General features: G+C 35.1%; 1 protein-coding gene across 15 annotated transcripts in view; it reads right to left on the bottom strand.

Annotated features, from left to right (window-relative positions):
* CYRIA (CYFIP related Rac1 interactor A) overlaps positions 1–18,852 on the bottom strand; it is a 58,475-nt gene that overhangs the window by 19,446 nt on the left and 20,177 nt on the right. For 7 of the 15 annotated variants that reach the window (XR_012041937.1, XM_072858529.1, XM_072858532.1 and 4 more), the window contains exon 4: positions 1,028–1,107. The exons of 2 other annotated variants lie outside the window; for them this stretch is intronic. Coding sequence is in view for 12 of the 13 variants with exons in the window: in XM_072858529.1 (XP_072714630.1) it covers positions 1,028–1,100 (73 nt within the window). In the remaining variant the exon portion in view is untranslated. Of the gene's footprint in view, positions 1–1,027; positions 1,108–1,291; positions 1,372–13,070; positions 13,214–18,852 lie in introns of those variants that run through there. 6 more of the 15 variants (XM_072858533.1, XM_072858539.1, XM_072858534.1 and 3 more) reach the window with 3 other exon arrangements.

Genomic DNA, 18,852 nt, shown 5'->3' with positions numbered 1-18,852 from the left:
AGCTCTCATCCAAGAAAGCATGTTTGAACAATTTCATGAGATTTAAGTATGCGTTTAAACAACTTTTTGAACCAGTGCTTCAGAGTGCATACACACATACAGTCTCATATCAAGTCAGTAACTTTTTTTGCAGAAAAATAATTCAGGAATAAATGATTCAAGAAAACTATTTCAAGGTGATAAAACGTGTGTCTAATGACCTGAAAATCTTTATTAAACCATGCTTCAAAACAAAGTTATTTTAAAAACACTGGCTTCTCTCAAAACTTTGTTGGTATTTTTTTTTTTTTTAAGAATAAAGGTATTAAGAGACAAAACATCACACGCTGTTAGCATTTTAAATAAAAAGCATTTCACATAAGTACTGGATTAAACCCATATTTAAGGATTTGATGACCAGTTTTCAAGACAATGTCTAGCAGTACATGCAGGGAAACTGTAACCAGCAAAAGTGAAATAGCTTTGAATCAGATATAGATGTGACAAGGAAATTAGAATGCGAAACACTGTTTTGCAAACTGATAACCATGCAATTAAGAGAGATGCAATCAAGCACATACACTTTGACCACTTCACTACTTTTTAGAAACTATAATTATCCCAGTTAAATCATCACTGAACCAGGCAAAAATAGTGCCACCCCCACTGCTTATATTTTTTTCAGCTTTTTATTTTTAATTCCAATATATATTTCCATTCAAGGAAGCAACATAAATAAATTTTTTTTAACCTTGATTTGTTAAAGAAAGCTGAGGTCAAGTTCATCCATATGTAAATTTAACAACAGCTCAAATGTTTTGAAACTAATTCAAGGTAAGGTTTTACTTGCATATTTATCATTCTGCCCCCTTCTCTGCTCAGAATGAATTTTGTATGGTTTTATAAATATCAAAAAGCAATATTCAACTGAAGTGTAATTTGATTTGTTTGCAAATCCCTTTTGAATTGCTTTATGATGCGTAAGCGCATGCAGTTTATTAGGAAATAATAAGCAAAGAAGGCAAGCCAGGCAAGAAGCTTTGCTCACTTTCAAAGTCAAGGAAAAAATTTGGCCCCTGATCAAGCTCTGTGCAAGTGAGAACTTTTAAAAGATTTCCCATTTGGTTCCTGAAAAATAGAAAAGGAAGAGAAAAGGAGTCCTGAGTGAACAAATGACTTTAGAGACAAGGACTTGGACAGATTGGTTGTGCTGGAAAATATACACTGCAAGCAATCAGATTTTATTTTTCTTCAGTTCGCTGTTAAGTCAGGGAAAAGATTCTCTCATTGTCTTGTAATTGTTTGAACTTACTTTCAAAATCCAGGAAAAAATGTGGATAGTTTTCAATTTCCCTGGTAAGGACCTTAAGAAGATTACCCATCCCAGCAAACCTAGTAAATGCAACAAAATCGTAAACAGTTATATACATAAACTTAGAATACCACAACTAAGGGCTTGACACAGTCTGCATCATATATTATACATTATGGCAAGTTCTGGACCATGAGAAACATTTTGGTGGTCAGTTCTGTGATATTTATGCATGGGGACAGAGAGAGTAAGACCTTGGATAAATACAGAAATAATTCTATTCGACAAATTGGAATTTAAAAATTAGTATAACATCTAAAGTACAGACAGATATTTATGAATTTATTTACTTAGCAAGAGAAACAAACTCAGAACTATATCTGTATTTGTAAATCCTCTAAATTGCTGTATTCAAGATTACTGAATACCACTCCAGAGTAAAAAATGAGGTCTTAATCCTTGACTTGGATTCTTTAGCATAAATCCATGTTATTTCATGAAAATAACTTAATTTAAGGGAAAAAAAAAAATCTAATTGTTTCTAATCAGTAAGGTTTTATAAAACTTTACTATAAAAATCTATCAGAAAGAAAAGCTAAAAAGCTTGCTTCTTTTAACTTTTAAAAATGTATGTATGCATTTTTGAAAAAAGAAAAAAAAGAAAAAAAAGAAAAGAAGAGGTTCAAACTCTATCCTTTTATCTGTTGTTCCTATCTTTTATCATCTTGGAAACCTTTGCATTTCAAGTTGTGAAAAACTCCCCAAAGGAAAAGTGACCAATTCTCAAAAAAGCAAGTTCCTATGGAAGACAAGAAGGAAGAAGATTTGAAGAAAAGGTTTTTTTATCAGTACAGTCCTTAGGAAGATACATTATTCTAAAACTATGTAAAAGTATAGCTTTCTTGGGCAAACTTAAAATTTTCTCAGAAGACAGAAGAACTAAACCATGAAAAGCACATATAAGGATAAAGAGATCTGTCTGGAGGGATGTAGAAAAATGTAATTTTAGATTTAAACCTCAGATTGAAAACTGATTTTTGCCTCAAAGATAAACATTCTCTGTACTCTAAACCACGGCTCTTGAGGCTCACATCTGATGCTCATCTATTTTTCAGTTTAACTCTTTTCCCACTTAAGAAATCAGACCACAAAAAAATTATTCTAAGCATGTACATGGCTGATACTCCATAGGAGAAGGCAAAGTTTTTTTCAAATTTTCCCCCAAGCATTACAGAAGAAAAAGTATCATCAACCCTAATTTCTATATGCATGTAAGGGATATATTGCTAGAGCAGGAAAACCTAGGAAGGCAATATAAGGCTTGGAGATTTCAAAGAAGTCATAGTCATTTCATAAAATGATATGAATTTAATCAATAATCTGTTCAGAGCACGCAGCTTCATGTAAACCAGGATTTTGTTAGACAAATGGCTTTGTTTTGCATTAAATACTTCTTCAAAATTTTCTCTCCAGAACAAATCCAGTGAGCAGACTGTCAAGCCCTTTACAATTAGCAACATCTTACATATACAATATTGAAACATGAAAAAACGTTCTCCATTATTCATAAAGTTACATCCATTTATATGCAGGAAAAAAATTTACAATTTTACTTTCAGAACAAGATCTGCACTGTGTGAACTGAGTCTGACTTTCTGATTAGCCTACAAAGGGGAAAAAACACACTAGGAAAGCAAAATACATTTTATACAGCATTAAAACTTGTATCTTCAATAATTTAACATTTTCATCACATGGGTATAATACATTTTATCAGCATCATGTAAGAGGGACAAGATAATGTGTATACACTTATCTTCCTTTTCATAACCTTGAAAGAAACAATTTATATTATTATGAAATACAATCACAATCTAAATTACTGACTCAGTTTGGATTCTTCACTTTCAGCTCATTTTAAGCCATATCTTACCTCATTGCCTTCAATCTTCAGAGAGTATCCAACCATTTCTTCTACTGCCAAAGTTAGCACTGCAGCCAGAGACTGGTTTAGTTGATACCATGCTTCGAACAGCAAGAAAGCTGCTCCCTTTGCCAAAAACCTGAGGATATGCTCTCTCATTTGCATTGAGTAGCTTGAGGTCAGGTGCCCAAGCTCTGGTTTCTGATCCTTCTTACAGAAGTACAGCACATCACGGCTCTGGAGATTTCTAAGTATGAATATTTTTCCTGAACTTTTACTATATTTCTTAGCTTGTTTTTCATTTTATTCCCCTCTCCTTCAATCCTTGTGTGGAAACTGATTCAGCTATTTAGGTCAGAAGTATGAAACAAGAACCCTGCCACAAACTTTAAACCCATTTTCATGGTCAGCCTGCATTTTCCAATGATCTCGAAGGCACTGTTTGACACCATCTATTTCCAATGTACATCAACCCAAAAAATAGTGATCTTCAACATCAACATCTAGAAGATACGGTTCAGGCAGCAGCTAAACAGGCTTTACTTCTTTATGACTTGAAATAATTTCTTTATGGTTTCCTAAAAAACAGAACTAAAAGCACAGTCTAGTTCCAAGAAACTTTCACTTTAAACTATAACTCATCATTCAACACTAAGTTTTTAACTCCGTATTAAAAGGCCAATCTTCACCTTAATGGAAGTGCTAATAAACATAATTCTTTGCCCCAAACTGAATTATTTTATTCTGTATAGCTTGCTGCTTCCCAGTACTTGGCTCTTCCAACTGTCTTTCCCTGAAAACTTTAATAATGTATTCCAAACCTCAGGAACGGCAAGTCACTTCCAGGATAATTTTTAATGAGATTTCAAAGTAACTAATGACATAAATTCTGAGCAGGTCAGTATATATACTGTGGTTGCAACAGAAATGCAAATAAACAGCTGACGCACAGAAGCAAGTCAGAAAGGTTTAACTTAAGAGCATAAAATTCCATTTCATTAAACTGGAAAGCATTTTATTTTACTTACTGTAAAATCAGTTTAAATGTTGAAATAAGACTCAACGCTTATATAAAAATATTGTTGCAGCACTCCTAAATGATAGCAGCTTCTCTTTAGTGCCCAAATCCCTTAAAATTCCAACTTTTAACAGTATGCTTTAAAAATTATGACATGTTGACATGACAATGATGTTTGCATTTTCATGTTTTCTACTGTTTTCCAGACCATTAAAGCTTATCCTACGATATTCCATAAGCATATAAAAAATACTTTCTAAGCTACTGTTGACACTTTAAAGCTCATTACTCAATTTTTGATGCTCAGCATTTAATTAGTGGCACACAGACATAAATAAACCATAAAACCAGTAATGAACAAGAAGGTACATTTAGCATTTTGCGTTTTATATACCGTTATCCAGTAGCATATTTAAAAATGTTGAGCTTTGAACAAAATAACACAGGCTCATTTTCTAACACATCACTTTGTTCCTAAAATTTAATTAATTTAGTTTTGACATTCTAGAAGCATTATCTAGGATGGGAAAATAAATTCCTTCTCCTCCACTAAACCAATCAGTTTATTTTTGAATTGTGATAAACAAAATACTACCCCCTCTAAAACAAATCAAAATGCAACCCTTCAAATCTGCCATGGATTTTATATACATGTACTGAAAATATACTGAAATATATATTTATTATATACTGAAATCCTTTTGAAAATTTAGCAAATTTTCACAAACTGGGTATTATCAACTAAATATTGCATGTCCAAAGCTAAGCATCATGTTATTTGACTCTTCTTTAAAAATCTTTGTTTACACACCATTTTAAGCGATTACATAATTTTGAAGTGTGGAGTTTTGTATTATTTTAAAATTATAGTTATAGTACTGTATAAATTGCTAGAGAAGTACTAATTTATTTCTTCTTCCTTTACAGGACTAATTTAATCAGTACCAACTCAAAACCATCAGCATCACTGTAGCTACACTGAAGGTATAACAGACAGACAAAGCATTTAAACCTCATGTTAGTGAAAAAGGAGACATTCACCAGCTCAACCCTTTGCCGCTCACCGGTGCTCCTTTGCCACATACTATTTCCTAAATCTGCCTGCTTACATAAACATAGTCTAAAAGGCTTTTGTCAAAATGAGCTGGATCAGCAAGTGCCTACTGCTTAAACTCGTTTAGATCATCCTAACAAAGTGGGGCTGGGAGTGTTCTCATGAGCAGCTCCATTGGGAGTTCCAGGAGAAACAGAGACTCCCAAGTTCAGGAGTGGCAACGAATGATTGGGAAAGACAACTTCTAATGGCACATCTACATGGGGAGAGACAGGCATCCAAGTCCGCAGTCTGAGGGAACTGTACTGTACTAAGCATATTAGCATCATTAAAGCAGTGGAACTGACCTTACTGCATGAATAATTAACTGTGGTTTCAAAAAAACACCAGCATCTGAACCCAAGAAGATCTCTGAGATCAAAAGCACGATACCAAATCATTGTGATATTCACCCATAAAGTTTGTTGAGGTGCTTGTAAGGAAATAGCAGAAGTGCGAGACTCAAAAAACGGTTTTATTCTATTAAGGAATAAAATAAAAATGAGCAACGATTTAAAAATGCATAATTTTCATAACAATGATAATCTACTTTGTCTTCTGAAGGAAGTGGTGTATCACTCAGTTTTTTGTTTGGGAAGGAAGATATAAAAGATCATTTTTAATTGCATCTGCCAACTCTACTACCACTATTTTTGCTTTTTTTCTATGCAATAAACATATTAAAACCACCTAATCTCTTAGAGTATTTGTGTGACACTAGCTCCAAGTAAACTGGAATGCTGCAGTGCTTGGAGTCATCCACGGAGTGAAGGTACAGGCAGAGACCGGAGCACTTTCACAGGGGTGCCCCACGCACACATCCCCTACTTCTCCCTGTCACCATCAGCACCTGAATGGAGTTCTGCAAGGCTCATGCAACAGAACAGACATTACCATAGGTAAGAAACTGGGAATATTATTGCTGTGCAAAGTGCAGTGCTGGAGTCAGGAACAGTCAAGGAAGCATTTTGATTCACGTTCACAGCAATGGCATAAAATCATTGGGAGTTAAGGGTGGGGTTATCTAGACCCCAAAACAGAAACAGCAGCAGCTCTGTCATTCTGCACAGATGTTTGCCTAAACTATTCCTAAAGCTCTTCAAAAACCTCTTTAAGCTCAATCATGATAGTTCATGTTTTATTATACCTGACCAGTCTAACTGCCCTTCTCTGCAATCTCTCCAAGGGGCCCAAATTCCAGTAGGTCACTCAACTCTAGGTACAGTGCTCCAAATGCATCCAAGTATGGTGCCAAATATAATGAAGGAATTTTGTCTTGTAGAAAACTGTGCTTTACACATCCCTCAAATATTATTTGCATAGTTTTATTTTACCCATTGCTTTCCTTTCTGCATTTTGGCAATTCATTAGTCCTGCTTCTATACAGTACCTTATCCCCAAACTCCACATTAGGGTTTTTTTTTAATCATCTCTCCGATTTTCTTATAGTTAAGAATATTTTCATGGATATGGCAGTATCACTATCTTCAGTTGTTTTACTGGTAAATGTTTAAATTTTATAAACTGTAGTTGAAGAGAAATGTAACAACTGACATTTAATAGTCTCAGTTGTGCAAACAGATGTTAGTTTTGAAAAGTGGTATTATTCCTCTATGGACTTTATTTTAGAAATAAACATAAGACTGTATTGTTATATTAAGAAAAAAATGTAAAAATAGTCATACATTTGTGTTTGAGACGCTAATTGCAAAAAACCACTGAAGATATTTCACAGTGAAGTACCTACATATTCTCTACAAGGCACAGATAAGGGAAGCACACACCCAAGTTCTTTTCAGAGGGCAAGCTATATTCATTTTCCAGAAAAAATAAAATTATCTCCAAAGTTGGCCTGTAAATACTCTATTTATAAGATTTTCATAACGTAAGTAACATACTCACATAACAAGATGCACCAAGAAGCAACCTACACACACAAGCGAAGAAAAACCAGTGCCACACATTCCTTGTGCAGGTGAAGCATAAACAGACAAAAAACACCCCAACAAAACTCAAACCCAAAAAACAGATGTAAAGAAGTGAAAAGTGGAATAAGCGAAGAAAGTTGCTCAAGGTGAAAGTAACCGAAGATAAAAGAATAATTTCTGCTTTGAACAATTATTTTATTACAATTCCTAGATAAGCAACACTTCAAGCCAAGAGCTTTTGCTCTTAACTGATATGCAGATTGCATGACACAATTAAAACCTACAAAAAAGGTGAGGCAAGTCAAAGAGTTAATAAATGGTTTGTAATGACAAATACATTTTTCACTAATCATAAAATGTTAAAAGAGCTGGCCAACCATATTAGTACCTGTAGCCCCAAGGATTAAAGAGCTTGGCTTGTGCTTTCACTAAAATCAAAAGGTAAGAAAAAAAGGATTACCCCAGATGAACTTATAACTTATTCAAGGGGGGGATTCTTCTATATGCCAACCCTCACGCCTGAACATACTTTGAACAGAACTCCGATATATTTTCAAAGTGCATAATGTCAAAAGAGCCATCACAAAAGGATGAAAACCAGGCAACCAAAATATCTGGATTCTGATTCATAGGTCATAATAAAAAAAACCCCCAAAACCCAAACCCCAACAAAAAATGTAGAATGGAAGCCAATTAAGTAATCAGAATAAAATTATATTTGAAATTAAGAAAACACTGTTGCACTTTGATCCTTCCACCTGAGTGTATAGTAACTACAGTAACCTAGTTTGGATATGGCATCGCATGCACAGATGCTTACATGCAAAACAGCGGTACAATTTCCCTGTACACAATAAATGGAGCCTCTATCAACTGACACTGTTAGGTAAGCAAAGCAGGATACTAATGTTTACCAAACTGATACACAGGAGAGAGATACCTTTAACAGAAACAAAACAGGTTTGGCTAGTTTAAGAGTTTCTTCCTTCAAAACAAAACCACTTCATTTTTTTCCAGGTGGCGTTTGACTTAGTTCTTCCAAACTCTTGTAAGAGAAGAGCAGCCACATCATCATCTTCCTCTTAAAGTTTCCTTGTCCTTGTCTTCTCTCACCAAAATCACAGTGAAAAAGGAAACAAACCATCTTAGAACACACTCAGTTTTGGAAATCTAAGGATCTGGGCATTTGTAAAGGTATCTGGTTTCAATGTTTGTGAATATAATGACTGAAAAATCTGTTCTAGATCGTATACATTCTTAGATACAGAATCAGAAACAAGACTCTCAGGTGAAAAAAACAGAAACAGAAAAAAAATGTTGCTGGTCCTTTCTGCCTGCTAATGACTGCCAATTAATTATTCAGCCTTCTGACTATGCCACACAGAGTATTTTGTACTATACTCACAGAAAATCCGATGCAAGTGTCTGAAAAAACAAGAAGAAAACCATCATATTCTACTTCTTTGTGCAACTATGGTAAAGACTTTCCTCAGAGTGATTTTATTTTCAAGTTATTTCTTGTGCCAGTTGATAATGGGAATAAGTCTTTGCATGTTAACTTTATCTATTTTACTTCTCTTTTTAATACATAAATGCCAAAACAGTCCATCTAATCTCAGTCAAGCCAGACATAAATCCTATAGTGACTGGATTTCTTATTGCATATTTGCTAGCGATCTGCTCTGAATGAGTCAGTATGTAGGACATAATGCATTTTGCTGGCTATATTTGTATTTCTGGTTTGGAGGGTAATAATCTATAAGATATGATCTGAAGCAGTCTTTACAAGTATTCTTTTCTGGAAAAGGGGAGAGAAGTCAAACAGTATCTTAAAATACTAAGCAGACAATTAATTCTGATCAAAGAAACATTGACATTACTGGAATTAAGATAGCTGTGGCTGACTGTATGTATAAATAGCTCAAGATCTGAGGAATTAAAGATGAAATGTGGATCTTTGTAGGGATTAGTTGCTATTAGTTTAAAATACTTCCATTTGTGAAATAGTGGTCTTATTTAATATCTCATTACACAAAATAGAAAACTTGCTGACCAATTTGTGTTATGATGCTGTTGATGGAAATAGCAAGAGTTCCGCTAAGAAAAAAGAATTATTCAAAAAAACACTGTAAATAGACTGGAGGATAATATATACTTTTTTAATTTAAAATTTCAGAAAAAGGTAAAAGAAAAACTTCCTATGTGTCTCTGGGTGAGGGTAAAGGAGGAAAGAACAGGTATCATCCCAAAACAGCAATTTGAGAGACAACCTAATCCCAAGAAAGTGGTGAAGAAGATTTTGCTGAACGATGGAGGCATCTGAGTAACAGAATTAGGCAAGAAGCTTCAGGAAGGTTAATTAACCATTTATCTGTACAAGCTCCTGGAGTGATAAATGTTCTTTCTAGAACACAGAGAAGTTTGCCAGAAGAACGGCTATTTAGGCTATAAATGGCTATAATGGCTATTTTAGACTTGTTTGATACTTGTGAGAGAATTAACTGAATATAAGGATGGAAATATAGGAGAAATTAATTAAAAACAGCAGAGGTTACTACACAAGGAGAAAACAGCAAACTAAAGATCATGATTTCAAAAAAGCAGTTTCAGTAATCTCAGATATCTGGAAGAATAGGTCTCTTGGAAAGTTGGTTTAAGGGATAAGGGAGTGCAGGAAACTCAACAGTTCAGAAAATACACAACAGGTTATTCGAATGGACAAAATAGACAAAATTGAGACTTAGAAATCAATATGCCTGTATAAGCATACAGAAAAATTGAAGGAAGTAAAGAAATATATAAAGGAGGGAGCTTTGACAAATGACTGGAGATGAGAAAAGAGAAAATGCTATTTAGTACCATAAATTTGCTGCAACACTGAAAATTTGAAAAAGTAGTTGTCAGTGGTTTACTGGCAAAAAAGAGGATGGTATTTTTAAACAGTATCTGGTATCTATTGTATAGATGTTTTGCTCAATACTTTTAATTAGTGACAGAGAAGAAGGAAATACCCTTTTAAAATATGCACTAAGCTAGAAGGGAATTAAAATATTCTGAAAAATAGCATCATAATTCAGAATCTCTTTGATAAACTAGAGATACTATCCAGAAGAGATTCAGTAAATACAAATGTAAAATACTCCACCCAAGGAAAAAACCAAATCAATCACACAAATGCAGATAGACTGGTAAGCAGAAAGACTGAGGAAAAAAGTATTTAATAATTACACTGGAGTATAAATTAAACATAAAGCAGGTTAGAAAGTTGCTCAACTCCAGAATTTTTCAAAGATTGCTCTCTCAGTCAAGTTAAGGGACAAGGGGGCTGAATATTGAACAAGAACAGATTTTCTCAAAAACAGCAGTCTAATCTGTAATTATGTACGAGTTACAGAAAAGTATAAATTCCAATAAACTCCTCCTTTTTTCTTAATTAGCTTTGTGTCTTTTTTAATCCCTTCTGATATTATTTTATTAATTCCTATTCTTTCACATTAAACACTCAATTCATTAAAACTTATAGGGGCAGACTGGGTCCACAGCATTTTTCTGCAAAATAGCCTGCCTTGAAAATTGCATTTGGTTAACAGACAAGCATGTTAGCCCTCTTAATGATGTAAACATAAAGAGATGCTTAATTTTGCATTGTGCCTAATACTTTAAGAAGCACATTTGCTAGCAAATCTATTTTCACAGAACGTGTTTTACTTGTACAGAACGACAAACAAGCTTTTGTGCCCCAACATGAGCTGCTAAAAAACACTGCAACTTTTTTTGGTATATTAACAAGTCTGCTATTTGCCTAAGATGACAAATAAGGAGGGAGTACTGTGGATGGTGCTGAATTAAAACCATCCTTTTAATTAAAAATTAGATTTCTTGTAAGTGTAAATGAAAATTAAAACAACATACTGACCCTGACAGGCTCCGCAGTAATTAATTCAAATCACTACTGGAAGCTATTCCTAATTTAGCAATGAAATTTGCACAATAACTTTTTATTAAGACGATAAAATTGATGCACAGTAGTGACTTTATATCCTACTCCTACTTTGCTATAAAATCTCTTTTTAGCTGATTGACAAATTTGGATGGCGATGAATCACGAGCCCATTTATGCCACAGCTCGCTCCCTTCCATGACAAGATGCGCGAGCCCACAGAGGCCCATCGTACAAAGAAAACAACGGTATTGTTCAACCACGCGAGCGAAGTTAAACACATGCACAAAAGCGGACATTGTACAGTTGTTTTGACAAGCCTACAATGCTGCTGGGTGGATTTCCTGTGAAGGAGACATGCAGAGCTCGCCGAGCAGCCCACAGAGCAGCAGGGCCGGGGCGGGGGTGCCCTCTGCCGCCACAGGCCCGCCCCGCCGCGGGCACCCCCGGCCTCCCGCCTTCATCCCCTCAGCCGGGCACAGCACTGCGCCGGCCGGGAACGAGCCAGGGGTTTTGACACAAAGCGCAGGAAAATTTATGCCCTACATGAAAGCTGGTTAACTCACCTGAACTGCTTATTACCTTACGCCTAAGTAAAATGCCACGGCCAGATCGAATCATTCGTTCGCAGCTGCAGTTCGCATCAGCGCTAACTTACTTCTGCGGGAGATGCACGCTTCAGACTGAATTTTTGCAGGGACTACAGCTCCACCATCAGCGGATAAGTCTCTCCTTTACCCTCACTTTTCTAACTAAAGCCAAACTAATCTAGATTATATTCTAACAACCACATTTCAGAACAAGTAACAGTATTAAAAATATATATATATTGCTTTCCCTTTCCTCCCACTGAAACTCAGAATTTAGTTTAAAAGTAATTGTGACTGCATCTAAAATTATGAAAACCGTCATTCCTACCGAACATTACACAGTGTGTGGGTAACCAGGCTTAGCTGAGAGTGAAGCCCCGAGGCCGGTGAGCGTTCTTAGGAGGGCATCCCAGCCCGGCATCTAACGCACGCTACCTCAGCCCCTGGCAGCAGTCCTGTCTTCCCCATGTGAACAGAAGTAACACTTTTATTTGCCCTTATTCAAGAAGTTTCGATTAGCATTGTTTCTTCTGAAGTTCAGCAGCAGACTAAAAGTTGAGAAAGGAGAAATCTGGTTTTCCTTTTGTAGTCTCTGACTAAAACCCAGATACACGGGATGAGATACGCTAGCTTTAAAATGCCAATTATCTGCAATCAAAAATTAAGGCAGGTAGTTACATCCAATATTTTCTTATTGCCTCTGTTGAATACCTCTGAGAGGCAAATCAAGCCTTTTAGGACTATAAACTGTAGGAAAGACACTATATTTAGGTTTAGAGCAAAATTTAAGTTCTATTTTTACATAAAAAGGATCTAAGAGCCTTGTTGGTTTCATTTTCAGTTGTAACTAAGTCCCCATTCACACTTTAATAGAGGTGACATAAGTCAAATGTAAAAGAAACACACCCTCATAAAGGCATCATTCATTACTTTCTAACAAAAATTCAAATTATAAAAAACTATTTAAATAGTTCATTTAAAAATATTTTTGAAACTGCTATGTCACTTGTTAAAAACTGTGTAAAAATTACACATGCGCACACACAAATATACATAATGTATGTACATATACACATGTGCACAGAGAGTTGCAAATCGGCATGTTTAACCAAGAACTGAGAAATAGTTGCTTGTTATGGGGGGGGGGAGGGGATAAAGAGAAATCAAGATTAAAACTGTATCACAATAATAGAAACATTATTAATAGAAAAAATAATAGAAAAATAATAGAAATTAAAATCATCGATTTAACTAAACTTTCTGTCTGAGGACTCAAAGCCACCTACCCTAGGTGTCCGGAGCCACAAGCAGCTGTATCAGAGCACAGTGTACAGAGCCAGGGGAGGAAGAATGCCTGTGTGATTTCAGCACTGATGGGGTCTTAAAACTTGGGTTCCTCTTAGCTCATGACTTAGATGATGTGAGTTCTCTGGAGGATGGGATGGGGCAGAAAAAACCTCAATTATTCCCAATGTCATGATGAACAAATGGAAGACAGAAATTTTATTAAAAAAAAGTGTTAATATTCATCATTAATAAAATAATTTTGTAATACAGCACTGAAACATGGCTGGAAATTGAATTATGTTTTCTTCCTTCTCCTCTGAGCCAATCACTCAGATATTTTAGTTGCAGTTTATTCAACTGACTTACTAATAAAAACAGTGTAACTGAAAACTTCAGAAAAGCCTGAGAGATTAAGTAAAAAAACGCTCAGTGATTGAAGATTATCAGGGTTGATAGGAAGTAATGGAAAGTTACTTAGGGGAAAAAACGTTCAAAGAACACAGTTTAAAGACTGAAAAGGAATGGGAAGACCTAAGTCAATGTATGTTTCAACAGTGCAAAAAAACATTTCCATAAAAAATATATTAAATTGCAGAGGATAGTATTCTTTTATTATAGAATGGATTTTTTTTGATACACTGAAAAAATTTACATATATACACAGTATAAACTATATATATATATGCATATATACACTGGTCTCAGATAAAAAGTTTGAATTTTTATATATTTAAATTTTATATCAAATACACCGAGTTACTACTACCATCCAAACTACTTAGCAAAGAAGAGTCTTTATGAAAAGAATATATTCAAGAAGTAATAATTGTAAATGACAGTGGTGGAATAGACATTTGGCATCTATCTATCTCACCTTTCTGATATTCCAAAGCAGAATTATTTGAAGTCTACAAAAGTCCAACTAAAACAGGACCCAGTCCAGTGCTATACTCCCTTTTTGTGTATGCCCTCCATAATGTCATCCAAGAAAATGCACTAACTACTTTCGATCAGGTCCTCTTCAATTCAGTTCTTGAAGAATCAGCTTGTTCTAGTTCAGAGTTTGCCCAGCCACCAATCTTCCAACCATAAGTGCTAAAACCAAGCATTGCCTAAACCACCAAAATTATCACCATACTACCAATTACATGTCATTAACCTAAAGAGCCAGTGTAAGAAGACGAAGATTGTTGTTTTATCTTTCCAATCAAATTAAATACGTAAATAAGAACATCCTTATTTTCCTATAAGAAGTTTAAAATTCTGTAATAAATGATACCTACATTTTAATATGCTTCATCCAGAAACTGAATTGGCTATCTCAAACTTCCTAAAATGGGGCTGATAAGAAAAGGTTCTTTGAAAACATGCTACAATCAGCATATTCTAGCCAGGAGGAAAACTCCGATATCAATGAAGCCAGCTGTCTGCTACCTGATTTGGTTTTGAAAGAAGGCTGCAGTTAAGGCTGTTATCCACTAAGTGGCATTATCAACTCAAACACCTAAATTTGACAAAAAATAATCATAGTGCAGTGCATTTTACCTCCTACAAACAAATTGATGGAAAACACTTTCTTTGGATGATTTCATTTTATTCAAGTTTGTCATAAATTTAGACATTGTTCCAAACAGCATTACCAATTTACTTTTCACATCAGGATTTTTGTAAATATTTAGTAGAATGGTCAGGTTAGAAATAAAACTATCATGACAGACATGTCAAAAAAAGCAACCAAAATTTCAGAGTAATACGAGCTCAAATTAGACACATGAAGGTATAATAAGGTATTTTAAAAGTAGCTGGGGTTTCAGAAGTGCTGTACATCAACAGTTCTAGTATTTCCTCTTGTGAAGTGTGAAAGTACCAAAAGTCACACCAGATGTTTACCTTAGATAAAACACTTTTAAAAAAAGTAAATCTAATAGATTGGATAAACTGATGCTATGTGATGCTAGAAGGCATTTAAAAAATTACAATAACTGGGAAAGTAAGTATCACATTTCACTAATTATTTAAGAATTAGTTTTCAAAATGTTACTTAAGGATTAATGACTGTAAATATAGTTTTTTGAGAAATGTTTACTGGAACAAAGCACTTAGGAACAGTATAAATACAAGAAAAAACTATTAGAACAGAACTCTCATTTTAAAATAGTTTTTTCTTCCCCGCTATTCCTTTGTTTGTCCCTGGTCTTTTATCACTGTATATAAAGTAAATACTGAAAATAAATGGGAAAAAAATCAGTATTACTGTATACAAGAGTATAGGAAAATTAAATGAGCAACTACTTCTGCCTCTCTGCCTCTTCAAAGCACATATTTGAAGCTTGTGAAATGTCCTATACATGCACTCAAAATTCTGAGCATACTTCCATGCTAGAAGGATGAAGACACTCCTTTTTTTTTTTTAATAAGTGATTTTTTTCCCTCGCTGGCCACAGAGGAATTGCATTAGGACATAGTCCTTTTTCCCTACATCCGCCTACGAGAAACATTTGCTGCAAGTCAGCGACTCCAAAACCAAATTGTTTACAATTAACTCAAAAAGCCATTAAAAAAATTGTTTCTTTGTTCCAGTTGGAAAGAGAGACAGCCAGATGTGTGGCTTGTTGATCTTGCTCTTTTCTGACCTCTGAGTGTAGGATGAACTGCAGCTGAGGAAGGAAGTCAGCAAGTTGTGTTAATGAAGGTGAACATTGCAAAAAAAAAAAAAATTGCCATTTTTTTCATGAAAGAAAAATCTCTTTGAAAGAGTTTTTTTATTAAAAAAAGATAATGCAAAGCCTTACTTTCTGCTATTGGTGAAAAATTAGAGCCTTTGTTTCAGGAGAAGTCAACAGAGTCTGTGTCTTTTGCTACTTTTGAAAAATTCTACCCTTAATTTCAAGAACTTCATGAAGTTTCACTGTTGTAAATTAGCAAACACCTCATCATTAACACCTGCCAGGAAACCATCCTCCTTTGAGGATGCAAAATTCAGGAAAAGCATTTTGATTTTAGGCTCCGACTGAGTCACAGTCTATCACTACAGACCAAAATCAGGCCTAAAGCTGAAATCCAGATTGAGAGCGTGCCCACTTCTTTGGAAAACACATCTAGCCGACAACGCAAGGCAACAAACTGCCGTTACCACAGTACCTTTCTTTACACTTCTCCCTGAAACACGGTTATGCATTATATCTGTAAAACACCTGGGTAATGAATTAACTAGTAACCGGTGTTGAAAACTTCATTACATGGTACTCCTTGCGATGGTACAGAACATGCCCGTACAAGATATTCTGCGAGCATAAAAAAGAACAATCTCTCAAAGACTGCACAGTAACAGATGTGAAACATTACCATCTTGTTTATGAACTTTGAATTAGTTTCTAAAAAATGTCTACAATGCATTCTGACTTTCTACAACCACACTGCTCCTCATTTTATCACGGTAGCTGAAAAGTTAGTAAAAGTTATCATACTTGAGGTGACACCTAAGGAGACATTTGTGTGTGAAGTACAAATTCACTCCAGAGATCCAGCTTTAGATATTAATTCTGGCACCAAAGCATCAATGCAGACTCCTTATGCAGTTAGTGAAGCTTCCCAAATGTACTATAGGCATCCAACTCAATTGTCTGAACTAGGTTAAATGTTTGATGTTGTTCTCCCTGCATTGCTATCTTAATCTTAACAGCTCACACTAGTTTTGGTAGAAAATGATGCCTAATTCTTGTCAACCAGTTACTATTTTAAGAATATATTTACCATCTGAAGACCTGAATAATATTATCATAGTTCATCTTTCAACTTACATTTACTATCATATTATTTAATTAAGAAACTTTCCTGTGTATTCTTAGAAAACAGGAAATTGAAAATGAAAACTAGTTTACTGTCTTCCCACCCTGCGTTCTCCTGCGCCTAAGGTCATTTCAAAAACAACATTAATAGATCACCACACACATGCATACATACACACAAAACCATTTCTGGTTAACCATAATCTGATAAGAAAATTCAAATTCTGGAGAATTAAAGCAATATTTCATGTCATACTTTTGAAACCAGTTGTAAGGGATACTGGTCATTTTAAAAACAGCCTAAGAGATTCAATCTTTCTCTTTGCACTAAGAGAAATGAAAAACCTTATCATGTAAGACTTTCAGCACAGCTCAAACAGCTCACAGCTACGAGCACAAAGAATTGCTTCTGCTGCATTAGTATTTAAAATTATTATTGGCTTGTCACTGTCATATTAAGATTTGATTTTCAGAACCTTTCTTTTAGAAAAAAAATGTTTAGATGCTTCTACAGTCCGTATTTTGTCACAGTCTTCTGAAAGAGTCAACCTTTAAGGTTATTAAAGGCATATTTAAGGGCTTCATTTTGAAAAAATAATTTGTCTTCATATCTGTAAAAGGTGTCTAACAGCAAACAGTTAGGACTTCAAAAATATCTCAGCTAAAAAAAAAATTACTAAAAAATTTTCCTACCAGTTGTGGTTCCTACCAGTTTATTATTTCCTACCAATGGAATTAATAAAAACAGTGAACTACACTGTAGTAATATTAACTTTCTATGGTCTAAATTTAAAAGAATCCATAATTTTGCAAATCTCTATTTCCTTATTTCACTCTCCTTGTTTCTCATAATTTGTTTCTTCTGACATGTTAGAGTGTTCGTCTCCATTCTTACCATTTTTCCTTTTATTCTTCCTTTTCACTCTACTTGTCCTGTCTCTAAGATCTCCCTTCGGCTCATCTCAGTCCCCCCAACTAGGGTGGATAAGCCCATCCAGAGCACTCATTTTTCAGATCCTCTCCAGCTCAGAAAGATCCGTCCTTCATTTAAAAAGTAGAATGGGTCTTAAATTTTAGTTGAAATGCTATCTTTATAAAATGTAATAGGTATGTCATATACATAATTCCTATTTTAAATTCCATACAACTGTAACAAAATAAAAGGCTGGGAGGCCTTTTAAAGGAGAAAAAGTGTAAAAATAAAACACACAAAGCAGCTTCACTGGTTAAGTATACAGTCCTTACAAGTATCACATCACTAGTTTACAAGGCAGAGAAGAATAATTTCCTGCACTGCAGAAATTGTCAAAGCTACGATTATAGCCTTTAATCTTAACAAGTCTTTCCTTACCCCCCTCACATCCATCTCCTCCCTTGGACCTGGGTTTGTTCCCCATCCACTGAAATGAAACAGGAATACTGCTGTCTTTCAACTACACCGGTTCCACATTCACTAGAATCCTTTGTGGCCTTAAATTAATGAATCTCTACACCTTCCAAGCTCCTCTGCAGGTGGCTCTATTTCTTTTGAACAAATACCCACATGGTTAGCAAACACCTTTACTTTGATAGACTGCCACTGAGATCCCTGGCTTCACTTGGGTACTGCAAACCTGCTTTGACAGAAAGCCAGTCAGGCTGCTGCCACGTTGGGCTTGTTTTTACCTGCAACAAATTGAAGTTTTTGTGGTCATTTGCCCACAGCATCGCCTGTTGGATGCCTCTCACGGCAGCTGAATTAATGACATCACTGTTACTAATGTAGGGTTAGTTCAAAGAATCCTCTCCATACTCGATGGCTTCCATCTCTCTGAGAAACCACCAGGTGAAAGCTACCATCTCGCACGGCCTTACTTCCCACAATAAAGTAAGATATTATTCCCTTTCAGATTTTAAGCATTACATGCCGCAACCGCCCAGCTCAAATGTCATGTCTGCGTCACGTTTCCCAGCAGCCCAGAAAAGGCTGGCAAACAGCAGCGTGTTTGGGTCA

This window comes from Ciconia boyciana, chromosome 3 (assembly GCF_034638445.1).
Source record: "Ciconia boyciana chromosome 3, ASM3463844v1, whole genome shotgun sequence".
NCBI lineage: Eukaryota > Metazoa > Chordata > Aves > Ciconiiformes > Ciconiidae > Ciconia > Ciconia boyciana.
Note: the sequence above shows the minus strand (reverse complement) of the source record. Positions and strands in the feature narration are given on the sequence as shown.